Source organism: Dipodomys ordii, unplaced genomic scaffold, assembly GCF_000151885.1.
Source record: "Dipodomys ordii isolate 6190 unplaced genomic scaffold, Dord_2.0 Scaffold6, whole genome shotgun sequence".
In the NCBI taxonomy this organism is placed as follows: Eukaryota; Metazoa; Chordata; class Mammalia; order Rodentia; family Heteromyidae; genus Dipodomys; species Dipodomys ordii.
In genome coordinates, this window is record NW_012267222.1 from 11,557,142 (window position 1) to 11,578,452 (window position 21,311).

The 21,311-nt window shown below is 52.8% G+C and overlaps 1 protein-coding gene across 1 annotated transcript in view; it reads left to right on the plus strand.

Moving 5' to 3' along the window:
• Positions 1–17,578, plus strand: part of Slc9a1 (solute carrier family 9, subfamily A (NHE1, cation proton antiporter 1), member 1) — a 59,535-nt gene extending 41,957 nt beyond the window's left edge. The window contains exons 2-12 of the mRNA XM_013035174.1: positions 3,884–4,344; positions 8,085–8,335; positions 8,715–8,932; positions 9,967–10,169; positions 12,716–12,805; positions 13,247–13,317; positions 13,432–13,605; positions 14,068–14,182; positions 14,368–14,469; positions 15,576–15,648; positions 16,700–17,578. Of these exons, the coding sequence (XP_012890628.1) occupies positions 3,884–4,344; positions 8,085–8,335; positions 8,715–8,932; positions 9,967–10,169; positions 12,716–12,805; positions 13,247–13,317; positions 13,432–13,605; positions 14,068–14,182; positions 14,368–14,469; positions 15,576–15,648; positions 16,700–17,037 (2,096 nt within the window). The 3' untranslated portion in view covers positions 17,038–17,578. The remainder of the gene's footprint in view (positions 1–3,883; positions 4,345–8,084; positions 8,336–8,714; positions 8,933–9,966; positions 10,170–12,715; positions 12,806–13,246; positions 13,318–13,431; positions 13,606–14,067; positions 14,183–14,367; positions 14,470–15,575; positions 15,649–16,699) is intronic.
• The last annotated feature ends 3,733 nt before the right edge of the window (positions 17,579–21,311 follow it).

Below are 21,311 nucleotides of genomic sequence, written 5' to 3' on the forward strand. Positions count from 1 at the left end.
GTGACCTGGCAGGGTGCATCCTGCCTCCTCTCAGCACTTCAGTTTCTCATCTGTCCCATAGGAATGACAGCTGTCTGTTTCCCTGTGATGGAGCTCCCACAGTCTGGAAAACCATGGTCACATCATGAGCTCCTTGTGTAAGTTGTGAGCCTGAATCACCTCTCTGTCCTCACTGCCTACCATGGTGCCTCAGGGAAAATATTGATGCTCAAGCAACAAGCTAAATATAACTCGCTGCTCAAGGTGCAAGACATCTTAAGCCACCCCGCCCTGGAGACTCATACCTGCAATCCTAGTTATACTCAGGAGGCTGAGATCTGAGGATCACAGTTCAAAGCCAGCCTGAGCAGGAAAGACTATGAGACTCTTATGTCCAAAAAGTCAGAAGTGGAGCTGTGGCTCAAGTGGTAAAATAACAGCCTTGAGTGAAAAAAGGGACAGCGTCCAGGTTCTGGGCTCAAGTTCCAGTTCTGGCACAAAAATAAAATAAAACAATACCTATAATGGTGCTCCTCTTTTAGACCAGGAAAGTCCACCTCACCTTGAAGAGCTAGCTTGTCTTCTGCAGTGGGACAGTACCTGCCCCACAGGGCTGTAGAGCACTGAGTGGCGGGCATGGTGCTGACACATCAGGAACAGCAAACACCTTTCACATTACCACTCTTGGCTTGCTCACACACCTCACGCTCCCCAGGAAAAAGTTTTCAAGACTCTATCTCAAAATCAAGCCAGGTGTGGTAATGCATACCTGTGGTCTAGCTAAGTCTGAGGCAGAGGTAGAAAGATTGTGGTCTTAGGCCAGCCCAGGGCAAAAGCTAGAGACCCTATCTGAAATACAAAAGAGCAAAAGGACTAGGTTGTGGTTCAGCCTAGCAAACACAAGGTCCTGAGTTCAATTTCCATTACTACCATAAAGAAAAAGGAAAAGAGGTGTTAAACTTTGGCTCAAAGTTTAGAAGTTTTAATCCAAGACCAGTTGTCTCTGAGCTTGGGGCCCCTGAGGAGGCAGTACATCATGGTGGAAATGTTTGGCAGAGCAAGCCACTTACATCGTGAGTGAGGGAGCAAAGAGAGCAAGGAGGGGCCAGGAGGTCCCAAAGACCCATCAGGACACACTCCCAGTGTTCCCCAAACCTGCCACTATACTAACCTCTTTTTTTTTTAATTATGGTAGTGGGGCTGGAGCTCAAGATGTGGTTACTCTCCCTTAGCTTTTTTGCTCAAGCTGGTGCGCCACCACTTGAGCCATAGCTCTGCTTCTGGCTTTTTGGTGGTTAATTGGAGACAAGAGTCTCATGGACTTTCCTACCTGGGCTATCTTCAAACCTGATCCTCACATCTCAGCCCACTGAGTCATTAGGATCACAGACATGAACTACTGGCAGGGCTATACCCAACCTCTTTGTTGTTGTTGTTGTTGGTCACAGGGGCTGAAATCTGGGCCTGGGTGCTGTCCTTCTGCTCTTCAGTTCAAGGCTAGTGCCCTACCACTTGAGCCACAGTGGCACTTCTAGCTTTTTTTCTGCTTATGTGGTACTGAGGAATCGAACCCAGGGCCTCATGAATGGGAAGCAAGCACTCTATCACCAAGCCAACTTCCCAGCCCACCCAACCTCTTTAAGGTTCCTCCATCTCCCAATAGACCACCCTGGGGTCCAACCCTTTAAAACGTGAACCCTTTGGGAGATATTCAAGATCTAAACTAGCATAGTAACCCTTGTGTTGTCCCATCTACCCTGAAGGACACCATAGGTCTCTAGGGTGAGGGGCCATGGCCATCTCCACTTCTTTGTCTGGTTGTCTGACTCCAGCAGGTGCTACAGAACCTAGGTGGTAATGTGGTTTGAAGACTGAGAGCAGAAGATGCCAGAGAAGGACCCCTACCCTTCCCTGAGCACACAAGGTGGCCATGAACCACTTCTGGCGGAGGTGGAAGAGGAGGGGGAGGCAGAAGCACTGTGGCAGCCAAGTGGCTCAGTGGTGGTAGAGTGCCAGGAGTATGTAGAAAGAGCACAGGATAGTCCTGAGACCCTGAGTTTGTTTGTTTTAAAAGAAAGAAAAAAAAGGGGGCATGGGGCTGCTTTGCTTTGATGGGGAGGGATGGCAGGAAAGCTTGAATTTCAGAACTTTGGAGTTTGATAGCAGCTGGTGGCCGCCACATCTGGGTTCTTTCCTGGTGCTGCTCCTGGTTTGTTATGTGACTTTTGGCAAGCCCTTTCAGTTTTCTGAGCCTTTGTTGTCACATATTTAGAGTAGAATTGGGCTAAAAAGGTGACAGATTGCCAGGCGCCGGTGGCTCATGCCTGTAATCCTAGCTATTCAGGAGGCTGAGATCTGAGGATCATGGTTCAAAGTCAGCCTGGTCAGGAAAGTCCATGAGACTCTTTATTTCTAAAGTTATTTTATTTATTTATTTTTATTTTTTGGTCGGTCGTGGGGCTTGAACTCTGGGCCTGGGCGCTGTCCCTCAGCTCTTCAGTTCAAGGCAAGCGCTCTACCACTTGAGCTACAGCGCCACTTCCATCTTTATTTCTAATAAACCATTAGAAAACCAGAAGTGGTGCTGTGGCTCAAGTGGTAGAGTGCTGGCCTTGAACTGAAGAGCTGAAGGATAGTGCCCAAGCCCAGAATTCAAGCCCATGACCGACAAAAAAAACCAACCAAACAAACAAAAAAAAAGTGACCGATTTTGTCTCTCACGTGGAGGCTGCTGGCTGTTGATTCTTGGAGCCTTGTGTGAAGCAGCTGGAAAGCAGGCGGTTATGCAGAAGCCTGCTGCCTGCAGGTGAGGGGTAGGAGTCACAGCACGTGCTCTGCAAGTTTGCAGACCTCAGGCCTTGTTTTGTTGTCCCTAGCCTAAGTTCCTTCCTGCATTGATCTTCTGTGAATCTTCCATCTCCTCTGTCACATCTCCAACCATCTGTTTCTGCCTTCAGCTTAAATAAATATCTTCCTGACAAGGGAACCCACCAGCTTCCCTCCGATGAAATCATTAGATAGTTCCTGTGTTCAACACAGGTCGGCCTCCCAGGACTTGAGCCTGGAAAGATGGTTTAGGGTTCAAGTGGAGGCTATGCCTTAGGTATTGGCACCTTGGTAATCAGTCTATAATGAACTTCTGCCTACTGGAGGCATATAGACCTGCTGCTACCTATTTTATGACAGTGACAGAAACAGCATGTAAATGTCCTTGGAAAAACACACTGTAAACCAGGCACCACTGATGCTTACCTGTAATGCTAGATATGCAGGAGGCTGAGATCTGAGGATCATAGTTCCAAACCAGCCCTGGCAGACAAATACAAGAAAGTCTTATCTCTAACCATCAAAAAGTCAGAAGTAGAGCTGTGCCTTGAGCAAAAAAGCTAAAAGGTCAGTACCCAGGCCCAGAGTTCAAGGCCCAGTACCAGACCAAATACAAACAACTGCCAGGCACCTGAGGCTGATGCCTGTAATCCTAGCTACTTAGGAGGCTGAGATATCACGGTTCAAAGCCAGCCCGGGAAGGAAAGTCCAATAGACTCTTATTTACAGTTAACCACCAGAAAACCAGAAGTAGCGCTGTGGCTCAAGTGGTAGCGTGCTAGCCTTGAGCTGAAATGCTGAGGAACAGCTTCCAGGCCCAGAGTTCAAACCTTACAACCGAAAAAAGAGAAAAACAAACAAACAAACAAACAAACAAAAAACCCAGCCCGAACACTTTAAAACATCAATTGTTTTATACCACAACCTTTGTGAAGCTGGTATTATCCCTTCCATTTTCAGACAAGGAGCCAAGGCTCAGAGTTAACAGCCTGTTCATCTCTAGCCAGCTGCTCCTTGGTCCCCAGTCCTGTTCCACGTCCCCGGAAGCCCACGCCTCCTGTTCTCTCGCCCTCCGCAGGTTTCCATGTGATCCCCACCATCTCCAGCATCGTCCCAGAGAGCTGCCTGCTGATCGTGGTGGGGCTGCTGGTGGGGGGCCTGATCAAGGGCGTGGGTGAGACGCCCCCCTTCCTGCAGTCAGAAGTGTTCTTCCTCTTCCTGCTGCCCCCCATCATCCTGGACGCCGGCTACTTCCTGCCGCTGCGGCAGTTCACAGAGAACCTGGGCACCATCCTCATCTTCGCTGTGGTGGGCACGCTGTGGAACGCCTTCTTTCTAGGCGGCCTCATGTACGCCGTGTGCCTGGTGGGCGGTGAGCAGATCAACAACATCGGCCTCCTGGACACCCTGCTCTTCGGCAGCATCATCTCTGCCGTGGACCCCGTGGCGGTGCTGGCTGTCTTTGAAGAGATCCACATCAACGAGCTCCTGCACATCCTTGTCTTTGGGGAGTCCCTCCTCAACGACGCTGTCACCGTGGTGAGGGGTCAGGGGCCCTGCCTACATGCACTGGCCTCTAGTCCCTCAGCCGCCCGCTAGTTAATACCAGTAGTGCAAACAGATGGTGACGATCCGTCCTTGCTGTGTCCCAGGCTTTGTGCCGCTGTGTCCTTGCTGTGTCCCAGGCACCACGCTGTGCACGGTGACACATGTTCTCACATTTGATCCCCAGGAGATGCTGAGGAGAAAACTTGGTGTTGTCATTTTATAGAACAAGAGACAGGCCCAAAGACGTTAATCAGCTTGTGGTAGAATGGAGATCTGAATCAAGGTGATAGAAGCAGTTTGTGTTTGAAGCAGATCTGTCTCCTCCAAGGCCAGAGTTCTTGGCCTTCCTAGGACAGATGTTCCTTCTTCGGCTCCCATTTTGATGTGATCTTGGCCATATTGCTGATCCTCCTCCTGCCTCCATTACCTCTTGAGAGCCTGTTTTATTTCAGAATCTTTTCAGTTCTGATGTTGAGTATCTTAAGTTCGAAATTTAGTGTGTGCAGTTTTGGAGTGGAGATTGTGGAAACTTCTAGATGACAAGTAAAATGGGATAGCAGCTTGCTTCCTGTGAGATCTTAGGCAAATGACTCTGCCTTTCTGGGCCTCACCTTTTGTTTGTTTGGTACTGGGGTTCGAACTCACGACCTGGTGGTTGCTAGGCAGGCACGGCCTGGTTCTATCTCTGAGCCACATCTGCAGCCCTTTGTGCTGGTTACTTTGAGACATAGGGTCTGGCTTCCTGCGCAGGTGTGTGCCTGGACCACAGTCTGCCTATTTTATGCTTCGTGGTCACAGCTGGGATGATGGGCACATGCCACTGTAACCAGCTATTTATTGAAAAGGAGTCTTGTGCCCAGACCATTCTCAAACTGCAATCCTCCCAATCTTAGCCTCCTTAAGTAGCTAGGATTGCAACTGTGAACCACTGGCACCCATGTGGGCTTTGACAGCTTATAAAATGGCCTAGTGAGGGCAGGCAAGCCCAATGCAAGGTCTCATTGTACATGGCAGAACTATATACTGTAATGCCTACCTATGCTCTCCCGGCCCATTGCCCCAGGAAGTAAATGTGAGTGTGCATGTATGTCCCCCTCTCCCTCCAAGCTGGACCCCTCAAAGAGCAGCCGCATACACACGAAAACACAAGTGCAGTGTGCTTGCTCAGTCCCTGCTCACACGTGCACTCTCTGTTCATGGCGGCCCCTCAGACAAACACCTCCTTGTGGTCGACTGTTATTCAGTGGCCATAAGCCCCGGTTTCCTCTGTCTCTCTTGCTTCTCACTGGCTCATCACAGGGCTGGGTAGCCTGGCCTGAGCAGACAGGCTTCCATCCTGGTTTCTTCTAGCATCAGCCCTTGCCCAGGGTTACCACAGGAACCTCAGTTTCCCTACTAGTAACATAGGACTTGCAGTACCCAGCTGGTTCTATTCGCTGGCGTTCCTGCAGGACTTCTGCTCACTCTGAGTGCCAGAGGTGCAGCCTTCCAGTCGGGTGTGGATGCAAGTCCAGGCTGGGGGTGCTTGTGCCAAAAGATAACTCAGACCCACAGCCACGTCTGCTGAAGTGGGTGGTGTGGCTCTTACTGGTGCTGGGCTGCTTCCTGTCCCATACGAATCTGAGCCACCCAGAAACTCCCCGTGAGGTTGCCACTGCTGTTAGCTGTTTCCCCAGGTGAGGAAACTGAGGCACTGAGAGGTTCTGTTAACTGATGAGCAGCCTGGCTTCAAATCCACACAGTGTGATCCTGAGTCCAAACACAGACCTGTGCCACACAGCCTCTCTGCAGTGACAGGCCAGAAAGGCTGTGCCTGCTCCAGTGGCCCAGATGGCAGACTGGGAGAACTTATGCCTCTCCTCAGGCCAGGAATGAGTTTGAGTAGCTCAGGGCTAAGTGTATCTGCTGACAAAGCTATTACCGCTGCTACCCCACCCTGTCTCCCCAATGGCACCTGGGCCTGGAACCTGCCCTTCCTGCTTGGCCCTGATTGGGCTCTTTTGAAACTCGAGGCAAGGGTGTGAGTGCCCCATTTCCCAGGCAGGAAGGTTGCCTCTACACTGCACGGGCTCAGGCGGGCCAGCGCCTTGTCACACAGACACCCCTTGCCCATTATCCCTTGCCTCCAGGAACTGCCCAGGTGCCAGGGGCATCAGAGGGTTTCCTCTCATGGATTCTTAGGTCCTTGTCCCCTTCTCCCTGGGCCTGGAAACTCCTTGGCTGGTTCCTGGCAGAGCTATGTAGGGCTGGACTCAAGAAGGCCAGGAAGCCATGATGCTGGTAGAGACCAGAAGCTGAGGCTGTGGGAGGCCTCAGCCCATAGCCATCAGGGAACACGTCCTGGGTGCAGTCCCGCTCCTGGGCCCTTGGACACACTGCTTCCCCTCTGTGAACCTCAGTGTGGCAAGGGAACAGACATCCTCACAAGCTTGTTAGTGCTGACTAGGAAGAGATTGTTCAGAGGGCTTCACACTACGGCTACAGTGACGTCTATTTCCCAGCCTCAGGGACGGGAAACTTCAGAGCTGCCAGTTTCACAGCATCTGAACTTGGCAGTTTATTGCAACCACCTGGGAGCTTCTTAAAGCAAGAGGTTTCTCAGCCCCACCCCCAGGGTCCAGGTGGGGGTATGCCCTGGCCACATGAATTATCATGATTAAGAAATCCTGTTCTAGGGGCTGGGAATGTGGCTCAGTGATAAAGTGCTTGCCTAGCATGCATGAAGCACTGGGTTCAATTCCCCAGTACCACATACACAGAAAAAGCCAGGAGTGGTGCTGTGGCTCAGGTGGCAGAGTGCTAGCCTTGAGCCAATGAAGCTCAAGGACAGTGCCCAGGCCCTGAGTTCAAGCCCCAAGACTGGCAAAAGAAAAGAAAGAAAAAAGAAAAGAAATCCTGTTCTAGCTGGGTAGGTACTGGTAGCTTGCACCAGTAGGAAACTGAGATCTGGGGATCATAATTCAAAGCCAGCCAGAGCAGAAAAGTCTGTAAGATCCTTAGCTCTGATTAACTAGCAAAAAGCTGGAAGTGGAGCTATCCCTTAAAGTGGTAGAGTATTGGCCTTGAGCAAACAAGCTAAGGGAGTGCACAAGGTCGAGTTCTAGTTCCAGTATTGGCAACAGAAAAAAGAAGAAAGGAAAAAGTAAAGAAAGTTATCCTGTTCTTCATTGTCTGAACTTACTACTTTGTGCTGAAGGAGGGATTGAACTCAGAGAGGCGTGGTCACATGGGGGCTGTTAGCTCGGCCCAGGCCCAGTACTGAGTACTTTACCTGCTCAATCTTCACAGCCCACTTTGCAGATGGAAAACCTGAAGCCCAAGGAGTAGTTGGCCCCATGTACCCATTTAGGGAGCAGCAGAGTAGGGATTTCAACCTGGCCCTTTGGTTCCTGGGTTCTGTGTTCCTAACCAGCATGATGGGGCCCAGGCCTCAGCCAAGTCCCTCCAGCCCCCAGCCCATCAATCTGAGCTCTTGCTTGGTACTGGATTTTTCTCTTACCATGTGGTCTATTCTGTTGGTTGGTTGTTTTTGGTGGTACTGGGGCTTGGACTCGGCCTTGTACTTCCTAAGGCAGCCACTCTTAACCACTTGAGCCACACCATCCACCCCCACATGGCCTATTCTCTGTGTCCATGGTTCCCGGAGGGGTGGGATCACCCTGGGTGGACCCCAGGGAGCCATGGGGCTAGCACCCTGCCCTCCTACCCACCAGCCTGCACACTTTCCCCAGGTCCTGTATCACCTCTTCGAAGAGTTTGCCAGCTACGATCAAGTGGGCATCGTAGACATCGTCCTCGGCTTCCTGAGCTTCTTCGTAGTGGCCCTGGGCGGGGTGTTTGTGGGCGTGGTCTACGGGGTCATTGCCGCCTTCACCTCCCGATTCACCTCCCACATCCGTGTCATCGAGCCGCTCTTCGTCTTCCTCTACAGCTACATGGCCTACCTGTCAGCTGAGCTCTTCCACCTGTCCGGCATCATGGCGTGAGTTTGGGTGTGGGTGTGGCAGGCAGAGGGCTTGGCTGGGGAGGCCTCAGACTCAGGTCCTCACCAGGGTCCAGGCTCCACACTTGCGTGGAAACCATTTTAATGACCAAGGTCATCAGGGGCTTCCTAGTGAACCTCTTAGCCTTGCTACTTGCTTCAGTGTGGCAGTGGGCGGGTGACAGACCTCCATGTACAAAATGACAAGAATGTCCCCACCCTGTGGGGGGATGGGCGGGTGGACCAGGTGAGAACAAACGTGCAAAGCAGGCAGCTGTGTAGCTCCTGAAAGTTGCTCAGAAAACAGGCACTTGTCCATGCTAGCCCCCCACACCACAGAGGTACGAATGAGCCTGAACCCCACCCTCCTCCATCCTAGGCTCATTGCCTCCGGGGTGGTGATGCGCCCCTACGTGGAGGCCAACATCTCCCACAAGTCCCACACCACCATCAAATACTTCCTGAAGATGTGGAGCAGCGTCAGCGAGACCCTCATCTTCATCTTCCTGGGCGTCTCCACCGTGGCTGGCTCCCACCACTGGAACTGGACCTTCGTCATCAGCACGCTGCTCTTCTGCCTCATCGCCCGCGTGCTGGGTGAGGGCTGGCCATGCACAGAGGGGGGGGGGGTTGTGTGTGGTACAGTGAGTACAGTATGGTAGTGCTGGGGTGTAGTAAGGGTGTGGGTAAGGGTGGGTTTTGTAGGAATTTGGTTGTAGGGGATGCAGTGTGTGGGGTGGTAAAAGTATGGACTTCTATGTATATATAGTGTATTATGTGTAGGTGCTGCACTGTAGTGTGGTGATGTATAGTGTGTTGTGTACAGGAGCTGTCTAGTGTGTATGGTATAATATATGAGAAGGCTGGGCTGTAGTGTGCAAGGTACAGAGTGTGGAGAATCTAGTTTGGGGTGTGTGGTGCAAGGTATGTAGGCCCATTCGTGGAGGGGGGGTGTAGGAGCTAGGCCATGTCAGGTGAGGTGCAGTTTGTGGGGGGGATTCTGGGCCATGGTGGTTGAGGAACAACTGGTGGGGGAGGGGGAATCTTAGGCCATGACAGGTGAGGTAGGGTATATGAACACCCCAGGGCACCTGTGGGCATCAGGTCCATGGGGTCCCCCTCAGGCACCTGCCAGGCCTCACTCCTCTGTGGAAAAGTCAGTGTCCGTGTGGGGACATACTCCCGTGAAATGAAGACGGGCTGTGTGGTCCCCATACCTGTTCTGTGTGACTTGGGGCATTTTTTGGAGTCCTGTTGCTCCTGATCCTGTTCTCCAGGGATTCTGGTTTTGTGGGTGGAGGTCAGACCCAGCCCACATCTTAATGTTTGATTATGGAGAACATCAAATGCAGAGAGAATTAGACCAGGCTACTTTATCCCCATGTGTCCGTCTAATTGACAAGGAGATACTGTGACCACTTTTTCGTCTCTGCCTTCCCCTTCCTGACCCAGCCCCAGAGGCTGGGCTCGTCTAGGTTAGGAGCCTCCTTACATATGGATCTAGAGCCTCCTGGGCTGAGGGACCCAGGACTTGAGTGAGAAAGGAGGAGCTTGGGGATGGGGAAATCCCTGGCGCAGAGGCCAGGAGGTGCTCAGGCCTGCCCAACGCTTCCTCTGCCCCTCCCTGGCAGGCGTGCTGGGCCTCACCTGGTTCATCAACAAGTTCCGAATCGTGAAACTGACCCCCAAGGACCAGTTCATCATTGCCTATGGGGGCCTGCGAGGGGCCATTGCCTTCTCTCTGGGCTACCTCCTGGACAAGAAGCACTTCCCCATGTGTGACCTGTTCCTCACTGCCATCATCACCGTCATCTTCTTCACTGTCTTTGTTCAGGTGCTGGGCCTGGGGTGGGGTGGGCAGGCCCCGGCCTGAGGGTCCTTGAGTCTGTTTCTGTTGAAAATGTGTTGTGTGAAGTGGGGCTGTGGATCCTAGGCCCAGCTCTTGTATTAACTTTGCTGTGTGACTTTGGGCAAGCCACTCCCCTTTTGGCCCCCAGTTTCCTCCTTTATAAAGTGGCCAGTTAGAAAATGAGTCACTGTGAAGTGAGCCAACAGAATGTAAAGTTACCAGAGTGTTGCCCAATCAGGAACTATTTAAGAGATGTGGGTTGTCAGCAGGAGATCCTGTCCCAAGACCTGACTCTTCCTCCATGCATGGTAGGCTTCAGTGGTTTCATACCTTGGGAGTCTCAAGCTTCTGCATCTGTAAAATGGAGCAATCGAGCATCGACAGCTGGGCTGGTTTCTGAGCCAGGCACCTAGAAGCCTAGAGTCAGCCCTCGCTCGGCCACTGTCTGTGTGGCCTGGCGTCTTAGTTCCCCACTTGTGAAATAAGGATGATCTCTAAGTATCTTCCCAGCACTGGTCAGTGAGGTTTTTGTTTTGTCAGTACTAGGGGTTTTGTTTGTTTGTTTGTTTCTAAGCTTAGGACTTCATTCTTCGTAGGAAGTGGATTTCCAGCCCTAGTTTTTTTTCTTTTGAGACAATGGCCTTGCTACGCGGCTGAGGCTGGCCTGGAACTGCCACCGTAACCCATCCTCCTGCCGCAGCCTCCCTGAGTGCTGGATTACAGGCAAGAGCTGCCACGCCTGGCCCTTGCCAGGATTTGTATGTGTTTGAATGACCCAGGCTTAGCTGAGAATCCTACCCTTGTCAAGGAAGTCCAACCCAGAATATTCTCGCATACCTGAGTGTGATCTTGGGCAGGTGATAAACTCCGTGCCTGGGCCTCCATTTCTTTCCCACCATTCTGTCTTTCCCAGACACTAATCCTTACAAAGTACTAGAAACGCTTTGCCTTCTCAGGAGAAAAAATACAAGGGAAACTTCAAGGAAGTGGGCTTATTCTTTGCATTTAAAAGAAGCGAGCCAGGTGCCAGTGGCTCAGGCCTGTAATCCTAGCTACTTAGGAGCCTGCGATCTGAGGATCCTGGTTCGAAGCTAGCCTGAGCAGGAAAGTCCATGAGACTCTTCAATTAACCACAAAAGGCAGAAGGGAGCTGTGGGTCAAATGCCTTAAGCACCAAAAGCTCAGGGACAGCACCCAGGTCCTGAGTTCAAGCCCCAGGACCAGCACACAAAGACAAAACCCAAAACAACACCTAAAAAGCACTGTTTCCCCTTGACTTTTTTTTTCTCTCCCGTCCTGGGGCTTGAACTCTGGGCTTGGCACTATCTCTTGGCTTCTTTTGTTCAAGGCAAGCACTCTACCACTTGAGCCACAGTACCACTTCCAGCTTTTTCTGAGTAGTTTATTGGAGATAGGAGTCTCACAGACTTTCCTGCCCAGGCTGGCTTCGAACCAAGATCCTCAGATCTCAGCCTCCTGAGTAGCTAGGATTGCAGGCGTGAGCCACCTTGTCTGGCTTCCCCTGGACTTTTTATTTGTATTTGGTAATGGTTCTCCAAGCCCACTTATACTAAAGGCAGCATTGGGTTTGAGCCATTGCCTGGGTTTGATTCTTGGTTCTACTACCTCTATGGGACCTTTGGTAGTTGCTTAATTTCTTTTTTTTTTTTTTTTTTTGGGTCCGGTCGTGGGGCCTGAACTCTGGGCCTGGGCACTGTCCCTCAGCTCTTCAGCTCAAGGCTAGCGCTCTACCACTTGAGCCACAGCGCCACTTCCGGCTTTTTTCTTTTTGCTTATGTGGTGCTGAGGAATCGAACCCAGGGCCTTGAGCATGCAGGGCAAGCACTCTACCACTGAGCCACCTTCCCAGCCCCTAGTTGCTTAATTTCTGTGAGCCTCAGTTTCCTCATCTGTAAAATGTGAACTCTTAGGGTTGTCATAGCTGTTAAAGGGCCTGTTTTTAGGGGAACACAACCTGGCCTGCCACATAGAAACTGTGGTTATTTTTATTGTGTGTGTGCCAGTATTGGAGCTTGAACTCGGGGCCTGGGTGCTGTCTCTAAGCTTTTTGCTCAAGTCTGGTGTTCTAACACTGGAGCCACAACTCCACTCCAGCTTTTTGTGATTAACTGGCTTCAAACCATGATCCTCAGAATTTAGCCTTCTAAGTAGTTAGGATTCCAGGCGTGAGCCACCTATGCCAGACTAAAAGGTACTCCTAGCAGCCCAGGAGGGAGGAGCGGAACAGAGGGTTCTGTCTGTCTGTGAGGCTCAATTCCTTAGGGTTGCGGAGTGGGTCTGTAGTAGAGCCCATATCTGAACCCAAGCCCTGGCTATGTGAGCAGTGTAAGGCTCTGCCAGAGCTCTGGCTGTGTCCCCAGGAAGAACTGGTGCTGAGGGGAGGCAAACAGTTCTAACATCCATTGGTCCTGGGCCACTGAGGATCCCAGAGCACAAAGGGCATCTCAGGATCCCTGCCAGAGTGGTAGATCCATTGTGCCTGAGATCTAACTGCCCCCTCCCCTGCCCAGGGCATGACCATTCGGCCCCTGGTAGACCTGTTGGCTGTGAAGAAAAAACAAGAAACCAAGCGCTCCATCAATGAGGAGATCCACACGCAGGTACGGGGAGCTGGGGCCTGCAGTTGCTGAAGGAGGCTTCAGGAGCAGCTCGACCACCCTTCTTTGTACTTGGTCACCTCCTCTGTCCCTACCTCAAGTGCTGGGTGGTCCCCCATCTCCCTGATGGGCAGGTGTGGTGTTAGCATCTGGAATCCGAGGGGCGTTATGCCATCTTTGCCTCTAGACAAACCTGCCCTGAGCATTGGGTTCAAGTGGGTTCAGAGAAAGTGCCTCAGCCAGCTGGGAGAGGGAGGGAGAGATTGAGATATCCAGTTGTCCACTGGGCTTGAGGATCACTGGAGGCTTGGCGCCACCTCCTGGCTACTCTTGGAACTTCAGGGCTGGGCGGAGCAGAGGCCCTCTGGGGTGGAAGGTAGAGCCTGTTCAGAGTTCTGGATAGCAAAGGAGCCCAATAATGAAGCTTGACCTGGCTCATTTCAGTTCCTGGACCATCTTCTGACGGGCATCGAGGACATCTGTGGTCACTATGGCCACCACCACTGGAAGGACAAGTAGGTGCAGGTGGGGTGGGTGGCAAGATGCAGTTGAAAGGGTCTCTTCCCAAGTCCCGGCTTCTGCCCACATGTAGGAACCAGCTCCATCCGTCTTCCTCCTCTTCCCACCAGGCTCAACAGATTTAATAAGAAGTATGTGAAGAAGTGTCTGATAGCCGGCGAACGCTCCAAGGAGCCCCAGCTCATCGCCTTCTACCACAAGATGGAGATGAAACAGGCCATTGAGCTGGTGGAGAGCGGGGGCATGGGCAAGATCCCCTCTGCGGTCTCGACTGTCTCCATGCAGTGAGTGCCAGTGGCCAATCCGGACAGCGACTGTTCCCTTATGCCAACCGCAGCCTGAAACAGCCACTGGGAGAGCCGTGTTATCCAGTCAGGGTCGGTTGTGAGGTGGGAGGGGATTGCGGAGCATAGAAGGGCTTGAGGCTTTGAACACCTACCTAGGCCATCCTGAGCATAGCTTCCTCCTGGCCCATCCCTGCAGGCTCCAAGGTCTTAAGACTGGAGACCTAGGGGCTGGGAAGGTGGCTCAGTGGTAGAGCGCTTGCCTTGCATGCTTGAGGCCCTGGGTTCGATACCTCAGCACCACATAAGAAAAAAGCCGGAAGTGGCACTGTGGCTCAAGTGGTAGAGCGCTAGCCTTGAGCTGAAGAGCTGAGGGACAGCGCCCAGGCCCAGAGTTCAGGCCCCACGACCGGACCCAAAAAAAAAAAGACTGGAGACCTAACATTTGCCCTGTTGTGCCAGGAACATTCACCCCAAGTCCCTGGCTGCTGAACGTATCCTGCCAGCACTGTCCAAGGACAAGGAAGAAGAGATCCGCAAAATCCTAAGAAACAACCTGCAGAAGACCAGGCAGCGGGTGAGCGGCCACCTTCTTCTGCAGCCTTCTCTTCCTCTACCCTGGGCACCAACCTCTTCCCAGACTGCAACACTGCTCCGCCCCTACCCCATCCATGGGCCCGTAGCTTCCCCGGCCCCCAGACCTCTAGTCCCAGCTTCCTGGTCCTGCCTGCCCCAACAGCTACTACCCTGATCCTCCCACAGCTGCGGTCCTACAACAGACACACACTGGTGGCTGATCCCTACGAGGAGGCCTGGAACCAGATGCTGCTTCGGAGACAGAAGGCCCGGCAGCTGGAGCAGAAGGTGGGATCCAGATCGGCATGGGACTCAGCCTTTCTGGGAGAATCTGGGTTCTTCCTATACCTACACCCCAGCGCTCCACCAGACTCCACAGAGGAAATGTGTTCATTCTAGAAATAGTGGTTTCAGGAGGCTTTTTGATGGTCTCAGAATTTGGGTTTTATCCCAGGGAGTAACGCAGGAGGGAAGGGGATGGTCTGGATAAAGGGCACAAGAGGCAGTGAGCTTAATGGACATTAAGAAGTAGAACTGGGGGCTGGGAAGGTGGCTCAGTGGTAGAGTGCTTGCCTCTCATGAATAAGGCCCTGGGTTCGATTTCTCAGCACCACATAAACACAAAAGGCCAGAAGTGGTGCTGTGGCTCAAGTGGTAGGGTGCTACTTGAGCAAAAAGAAGTCAAGAACAGTACCCAGGCCCTGAGTTCAAGCCCCAGGATGGCAAAAAAAAAAAAAAAAAGAAGAAAAGAAAAAGAAAAAAATGTAGAACTGGAAACTTTTGTTTCCAGTTTGGTGAGCCAAAGGGAGAAGAGTTAGGGTGCCTTGTTTTGTTCTGCTGGGGCTTGAACCTGGGGCCTGAGTGCTATCCTTTAGCTTTTTTTGCTCAAGGCTGGTGGTACTCTAACACTTGAGCTACAGCTCCAATTCTGACTTTCTAGTGGTTAATTGGAGATAAGAGTCTCACAGACTTCCTGCCAGGGCTGGCTTTGAACCTTGATCCTCAGATCTCAGCCTTCTGATTAGCTAGGATTACAGGCAAGAGCCACCACTCCACCCCGCCCTAAGAATCAGGTTTGTGTCTAGCCTTCTAGTAGTGTGGTTGGGAATGGTATTTACCATGGGGAATCCTGAGGAAGGAACAGAGGATTGAAGGAAGATAAGGAGCTGAGCTCAGTTGCCACAAGTTGGGCCATGAAGGTCTTGGTTTATGGGCCAGAGCCAATGCTGGGGTAAGGAAGGAATGTTTGAGTTGCCCAGTGAGATCATTCAGCTTGCAGAGGTTGTGCCAGCTTAGGTGCTTTAGAGACACAAGGACGAGCCTAACATGGCACTACTGGTGTCAGGTGCCCTCCCCCAACTGCCGTGCTCACCATGTCTCTCTCTCTCTGTTAGATCAACAACTACCTGACGGTGCCAGCCCACAAGCTGGACTCTCCCACCATGTCCCGGGCCCGCATTGGCTCAGGTAAGTGACCCCAGGGCTGGGCACTCGGCACAGCCTCCTAAGATGGAGATCCCAAACGTAAAGGGCCTCAGAGAACTAGTAGGGAGGCCAGACTTCTCCCATCACAGCCTCATCTCTCCTCCCAGTCCACAAGATTTGTCTGCCCCAGGTGGGGCTGTGCTGACAGAGGGCAGGAAGGGCCCTGTTATCTTCAGATGTCCCAGCGAAGACTGTGACAGGAGCTGGGTGGACAGGGTGCCTGGCAGGGGGCAGGGTCTCTGTCCACAAAAGTGGGCAAGGGCAAGGTCTCTCAGACCTGGGCCCCTAGGGCAGCCCTGGAAACCCGCCCCCCATCTCCCTCCCTCCCTATTTATGTGTATGTGTGTGCTGGTACTAAGGCTTGAACTCAGGATCTGGCCTCTGTCCCTTAGCTGTTTTGCTCAATGCTGGTGCTCCACCACTTGAGTCACACCTCCACTTCTAGCTTTGGCAATTCTTTGGAGATGAGTCTCAACCAGGTGCCAGTGGCTCACACCTGTAATCCTAGCTACTCAGGAGGCTTGAGATCTGAGGATCATGGTTCAAAGCCAGCCCGGCAGGAAAGTCCATGAGATTCTTATTTCCAATTAACCACCAGATAACTGGAAGTGGCACTGTGGCTCCAGTGGTAGAGCACTCGCCTTGAGCTGAAGAGCTCAGGGACAGCGCCCAGGCCCAGAATTCAAGCCCCACAACCAGTAAAAAAAAAAAGAAAAGAGAGGGTGGGGGGAGGGGGTGGGGAGTCTTATAAGCCTTCTTTCCTGGGTTGACTTCAGACCATAATCCTCAGATCTCAGTTTCTTGAGTAGCTAGGATTACAAGTGTGAGTCACTAGTACCCAGATGAGCCCCTGGTCTGAGGAAGGAGAGAAGTCTGAGGGAAGAGAAGCTGGGGACAGAGCAGTCACTCCGGCTGGCTGCATTCATGGGAAGGCTGTGGGAGTTGCTGGCGTGGACGTGGGGCCCTCGAGGTGTGGGTAACGCTGGACAGGCCTTGGGTAGAGCCCAACCTCGGCTCTGTGCTTGGTCCCCAGACCCACTGGCCTACGAGCCGAAGGCAGACTTGCCTGTCATCACCATCGATCCAGCCTCTCCACAGTCACCGGAGTCTGTGGACCTGGTAAACGAGGAACTGAAGGGCAAGGTGCTGGGGCTGAGCCGGAACCCAGGGAGAGTAACAGAGGAGGACGAGGATGAGGACGGAGGCCTTACGATGCGGTCCAAGGAGCCCTCCTCCCCTGGCACCGATGATGTCTTCACCCCTGGACCAAGTGACAGCCCCAGCTCCCAAAGGATACAGCGCTGCCTAAGTGACCCAGGCCCCCACCCCGATCCGGGAGAGGGGGAGCCATTCATCCCCAAGGGGCAGTAGTGCCAGGCCAATGGGCAGCACCTGTCCAGCGGACGTTCCCACCAGAGCAGGGGTTGGTTGGAGGGGAGCTGGGGGCTCCCCTCACTCTTCCTGACTTGGATCAGCCCCGCCCCTTCCTCCCGCCGCATGGCAGCTGGGTCCACAGCCCCTCCTGTAGCACGGCTTCCTCCCGGCCCCTCCCAGCAGAACTGCCTCCGCCATCTCTCCTCTTGGGCAGAGCTGCTGGGCTGGCGAGGGCAGGGCCTACTCCTCTAGATCCAAGCTCACCATGTCTGGACCAGGGCCCCATTAGGCTGCCAGGCCCGGCCCTCCACCGCAGCACCCTCCTCATTCCCAGCAACCTTCCTGCCTAACCAAAGAGCCTCTGGCTCAGCCGTGGCCCCACCCAGGATTGGAAGGAACGGGAGGAGCTCTCCTCTGTCCCCGCCAGTGACTGGAGGAAGGATGGGGGGCTCGTGGCAGTCCCACCCCACTCCTGTTCACCCATGCCGGCCTTGCTGAGAGAGCCCGAGGCAGGGGGCATCCCGGGGCTTCTCCGCTTGGAGCCGGTGGGCCGGGGGTGGGGGGTGGGGGGGGCGTGTTCTGGACAGTGAAGTGATGTGTGCTGAGGACCACTGGGCCTCTCTGCGGCCTCTACCCTGGAAGGGGCTGCTGAGCCTCCCGAAAGCCTGCTCTTCCGTGCAGCTCACCTCCATGTCCACCTCTGTCCACACCGAGACAGTCCTGGGTTTTAGGAGCCTCTGAAAACCCCTCTTACCTGACCTCATGCTCCAGAGAGCCCCTCTTTATTAGTGCCTGTCTGTCCAGTGTCCCCGCCCCCCCCCCCCCCCCCCAGTCAGTTCCTTGCCTCCTGGGCTCTGAACTTGTTGTTCAAGGCTCTGATTTTAGACACGGCCCTAACCTGTCCGAATTGACCAAGTTCCCGGGCACAGGGCCTCCTGACACCTGTCTTGCTCTTGAGTCCGACCCTCACTCCCTGCTGGCCTTTGTTTCTCACTTGCAGTGTCCCCCACAAGCCCTTTCCTCCACCCCCAGATAGCTGTGGAGCCCAGCCCTGGGGAGGAGGCCTCCCCCCCACAGCCATCAGTGCTGGGTGGATAGAGCCCTGGGTCTCCACAGGCCTTTGCTCACAGGCACACCCCACTGCCGCCATGGCCCGGCCCGGGCCCATGCGTGTCTACACACTCCCCCCCTTCCCCCCCAGGATCGTGCAATAGTCAGCGCCCCGCTGCCAGGGGGCGGGGCCATCTGTCTCTCCTCTCCATGCAAGTGCTGTTTCGGGCAGAAGTCACCATACAAGGTGATGTCGACAACCATGTACAAAGCCACCGCAGCTGCTGCCGCTCTGCCACCTGTACAGAAGAAATTGAACCTTTTTTTCATATTCTAATAAATCAATGTGAGTTTTTGATAGAGTCCTGGACTGCTCCCTGGGAACAGCGGGCTTCAGGAAGGAGGGGAGGAACTCAGCTCCCATCCGCCTGGAATCCTTAGACCATCCGTGCTGGTGTGGTCATTACCATGTGCCAGGTGCCAGAGATTTGGCAGTAAGCAGGGCAGGAAGTATGCTTGCTCTTGGGAGAAGGGCAGCAGCCTGGACCACTGACACCACTGTGGAAAACCCAGTGGGCAAGCAGCCGGAATGAAAGGCCAGGGGGCTGCCCAGGGGTCTCCTAGCACGTGACCCAGGAGGACTGGCGCACGTGCCAGATGGAGAAGGTCTTGGGGAGGTCCCAGATGTTCTCATTAACAGGTGCACACACACTCTGGGGTCTGGGGGAAAGCCTGGTACCATGAGGGCATACCCAGAATCCTAGCTGCTCAGACGGAGATCTGGAGGATTGTGATTTGAGACCAGCCTGGGCAAGAAGGTACTCAAGACTCTAAAAATAACCAGCAAAGTCAGGTGCCATTGTCTCACACCTGTAATCCTGGCTACTCAGGAGGCTGCAATGTAAAGATTGCAGTTCAGACCCAATCTGGCTGGGCAAGAAAGTCTGAGACTCTTTTTTTTTTTGTCGGTAGAGGGGCCTGAACTCTGGGCCTGGGCGCTGTCCCTCAGCTCTTCAGCTCAAGGCTAGTGCTCTACCACTTGAGCCACAGAGCCACTTCCGGCTTTTTTTTTCTGCTTATGTGGTGCTGAGGAATCGAACCCAAGGCCTCATGCATGCAAGGCAAGCACTCTATAACTGAGGCACCTTCCCAGCCCAAGTCTGAGACTCTTATCTCCAATTAGCCACCAAAAAGCCTAAAGTGGAGTTATGGTTCAAGCAGTAGAGTGCTAGCCTTGAACACAAAAGTTCAGACAGTACTCAGGCCCTGAGTTCAAGCACCAAGACCAACACAAAATAACCAGCAAAAAGCTGAGCTGGAGGCATGGCTTAAGTAGTAGAATGCCCGCCAAGCAAGCCACTGCATGGCTTGAGTTAAAACCCCAATGCTATCAAAATAAATAATAGGCTGGTGCAGCTAAGTCAGCACAAGGGGCAACTTTGAAGTCCATAGTTAAGATTTTGGTTCTTTCTGTCATATTGGTGAAATTGGGGTCTGCATTCAGGGATTGTGTTTGCTAAGGCAAGTGCTCTACTGCTTGAGCTGTGTCTCCAGTCCAGGATTTTGGACTTTTTAAACCAATGGCAAGTGGAAAGTCACCGAAGCCTTGTCTTGGACCCATAACCACTGGATGAGGTGTGCTCAGGGATGTAATGAGCTCTGCTCAGTGGAAGCAGAACTTCAGAGATACGTTTCCAGGAGCTGACCACCAGAGGGCAGTGTGGCCCCAGCACACATCCTAGGTCTCCTTAGAACCTGAGCAGACCAGAGATTTCCATGCCCAGCCTGGGCCACAAAAGTGAAGTTGGTTTGCCTCATGAAGTCTGAGGTGAGTAGTGCCAAAAGGACTGAAGAGAGGAGCCCTTTTCTGCATTCCTGTAGTGACAGACGCGTGGAATCCTCACCTACACAGAGACTCACTGCAGGAGGCCATTACAGCCCGTAGAGTACCAGGCATGGTGGCTTAAGCCTACAGGCTTGTAAGCCCAGCCCTGGGGAGGCTGAGGCAGGAGTTCAAGGACTGTGAGTTTGAGGCCAATCTGAGCTACCAATAGCAAGACCCTGTCTGAAAAGAAAGAAAAAGAAACACCCTAACCCTCAGAGCTGATGAGACAAGAAGAAGAAGCTGTAACTGGGAGGGGCTGTTAGCTGGAGTGAGGCCGTAGATAACAGAACACAGCCCAGGCCAGGCCAGGCCAGGGTAAATGTTATTTCTTTGACTCTTACCCATCGCCCCCATTGGCCAACTCCACCGAAAGCCAGACGGGAAAACAGCCTGAGTGAGTGAATGGAGAGAGGCCAACGGGACATCCACACAGCGCCATTCCTCTCCGCTTAGCACCGACTTTAGTCCTTTGGATGAAAACGAACCAAAGTCATATTAGGAGACCTTGAGTTCAAATCCCAATAGTGCTTACAGAATTTGACATGGAAGGTGATTGTGATGGCTCTATAATATCATGTATGCATTAACTGCTACAAGATTGTTCCCTTTAAAGTGGTAAGTTTCGTTATGTGAATTTCACCTCAATGTTTCCTAAATGGAAGGAGAAAAAAAAAATCCTTCATCCTTAACAGGAAAAACAAAAGCTTATCGACGCCCCAGCCTTGCCATCTGTCTCTTCTGCTTGCCTGGAGTCTGACAGAACATGGTCTCACCAGGACATCTTAGAACAAGGGACCCAAATAACAGAAAACTATAGCGGCTCCCGCTTTTGTAGCCGGTCTTCAGGAAACCTAAGACACAACCCATCCCTCCACACTCAGCTGAGGTGTGGCTCAGAGAGGTAGAGCACCTCCCTAGGGAGCATAATGCCCTGAGTTCAAATCCCACAACCACCAAAACAAACCCAAGTCCTTCCACCCCATGAAGTCTTTATTATTTGTTTATGGAAACAAAGTCTCACTGCAAAGCCCTCGCGATAGCTCAAGCTGGTCTCCCGCTTGAGATCCCACCTCAGCTGAGATTCTAGGCTGCCATGTTCTTTTTCATGGCCCAGCCCTATGGCTTGTGGGAGTGAGGAGTCCAAAGTCTTTGTTCTAGGTAGCTGACCTTCCTACTGCCCTGACATTTGCTGGGTGCCATTTCTCAAGGATCATCGTCCTTAATGAAAATGGACAGCTGCACCGGGCGCTGGTGGCTCACGCCTGTAATCCTAGCTACTCAGGAGGCTGAGATCTGAGGATCGCGGTTCAAAGCCAGCCTGGGCAGGAGAGACTGT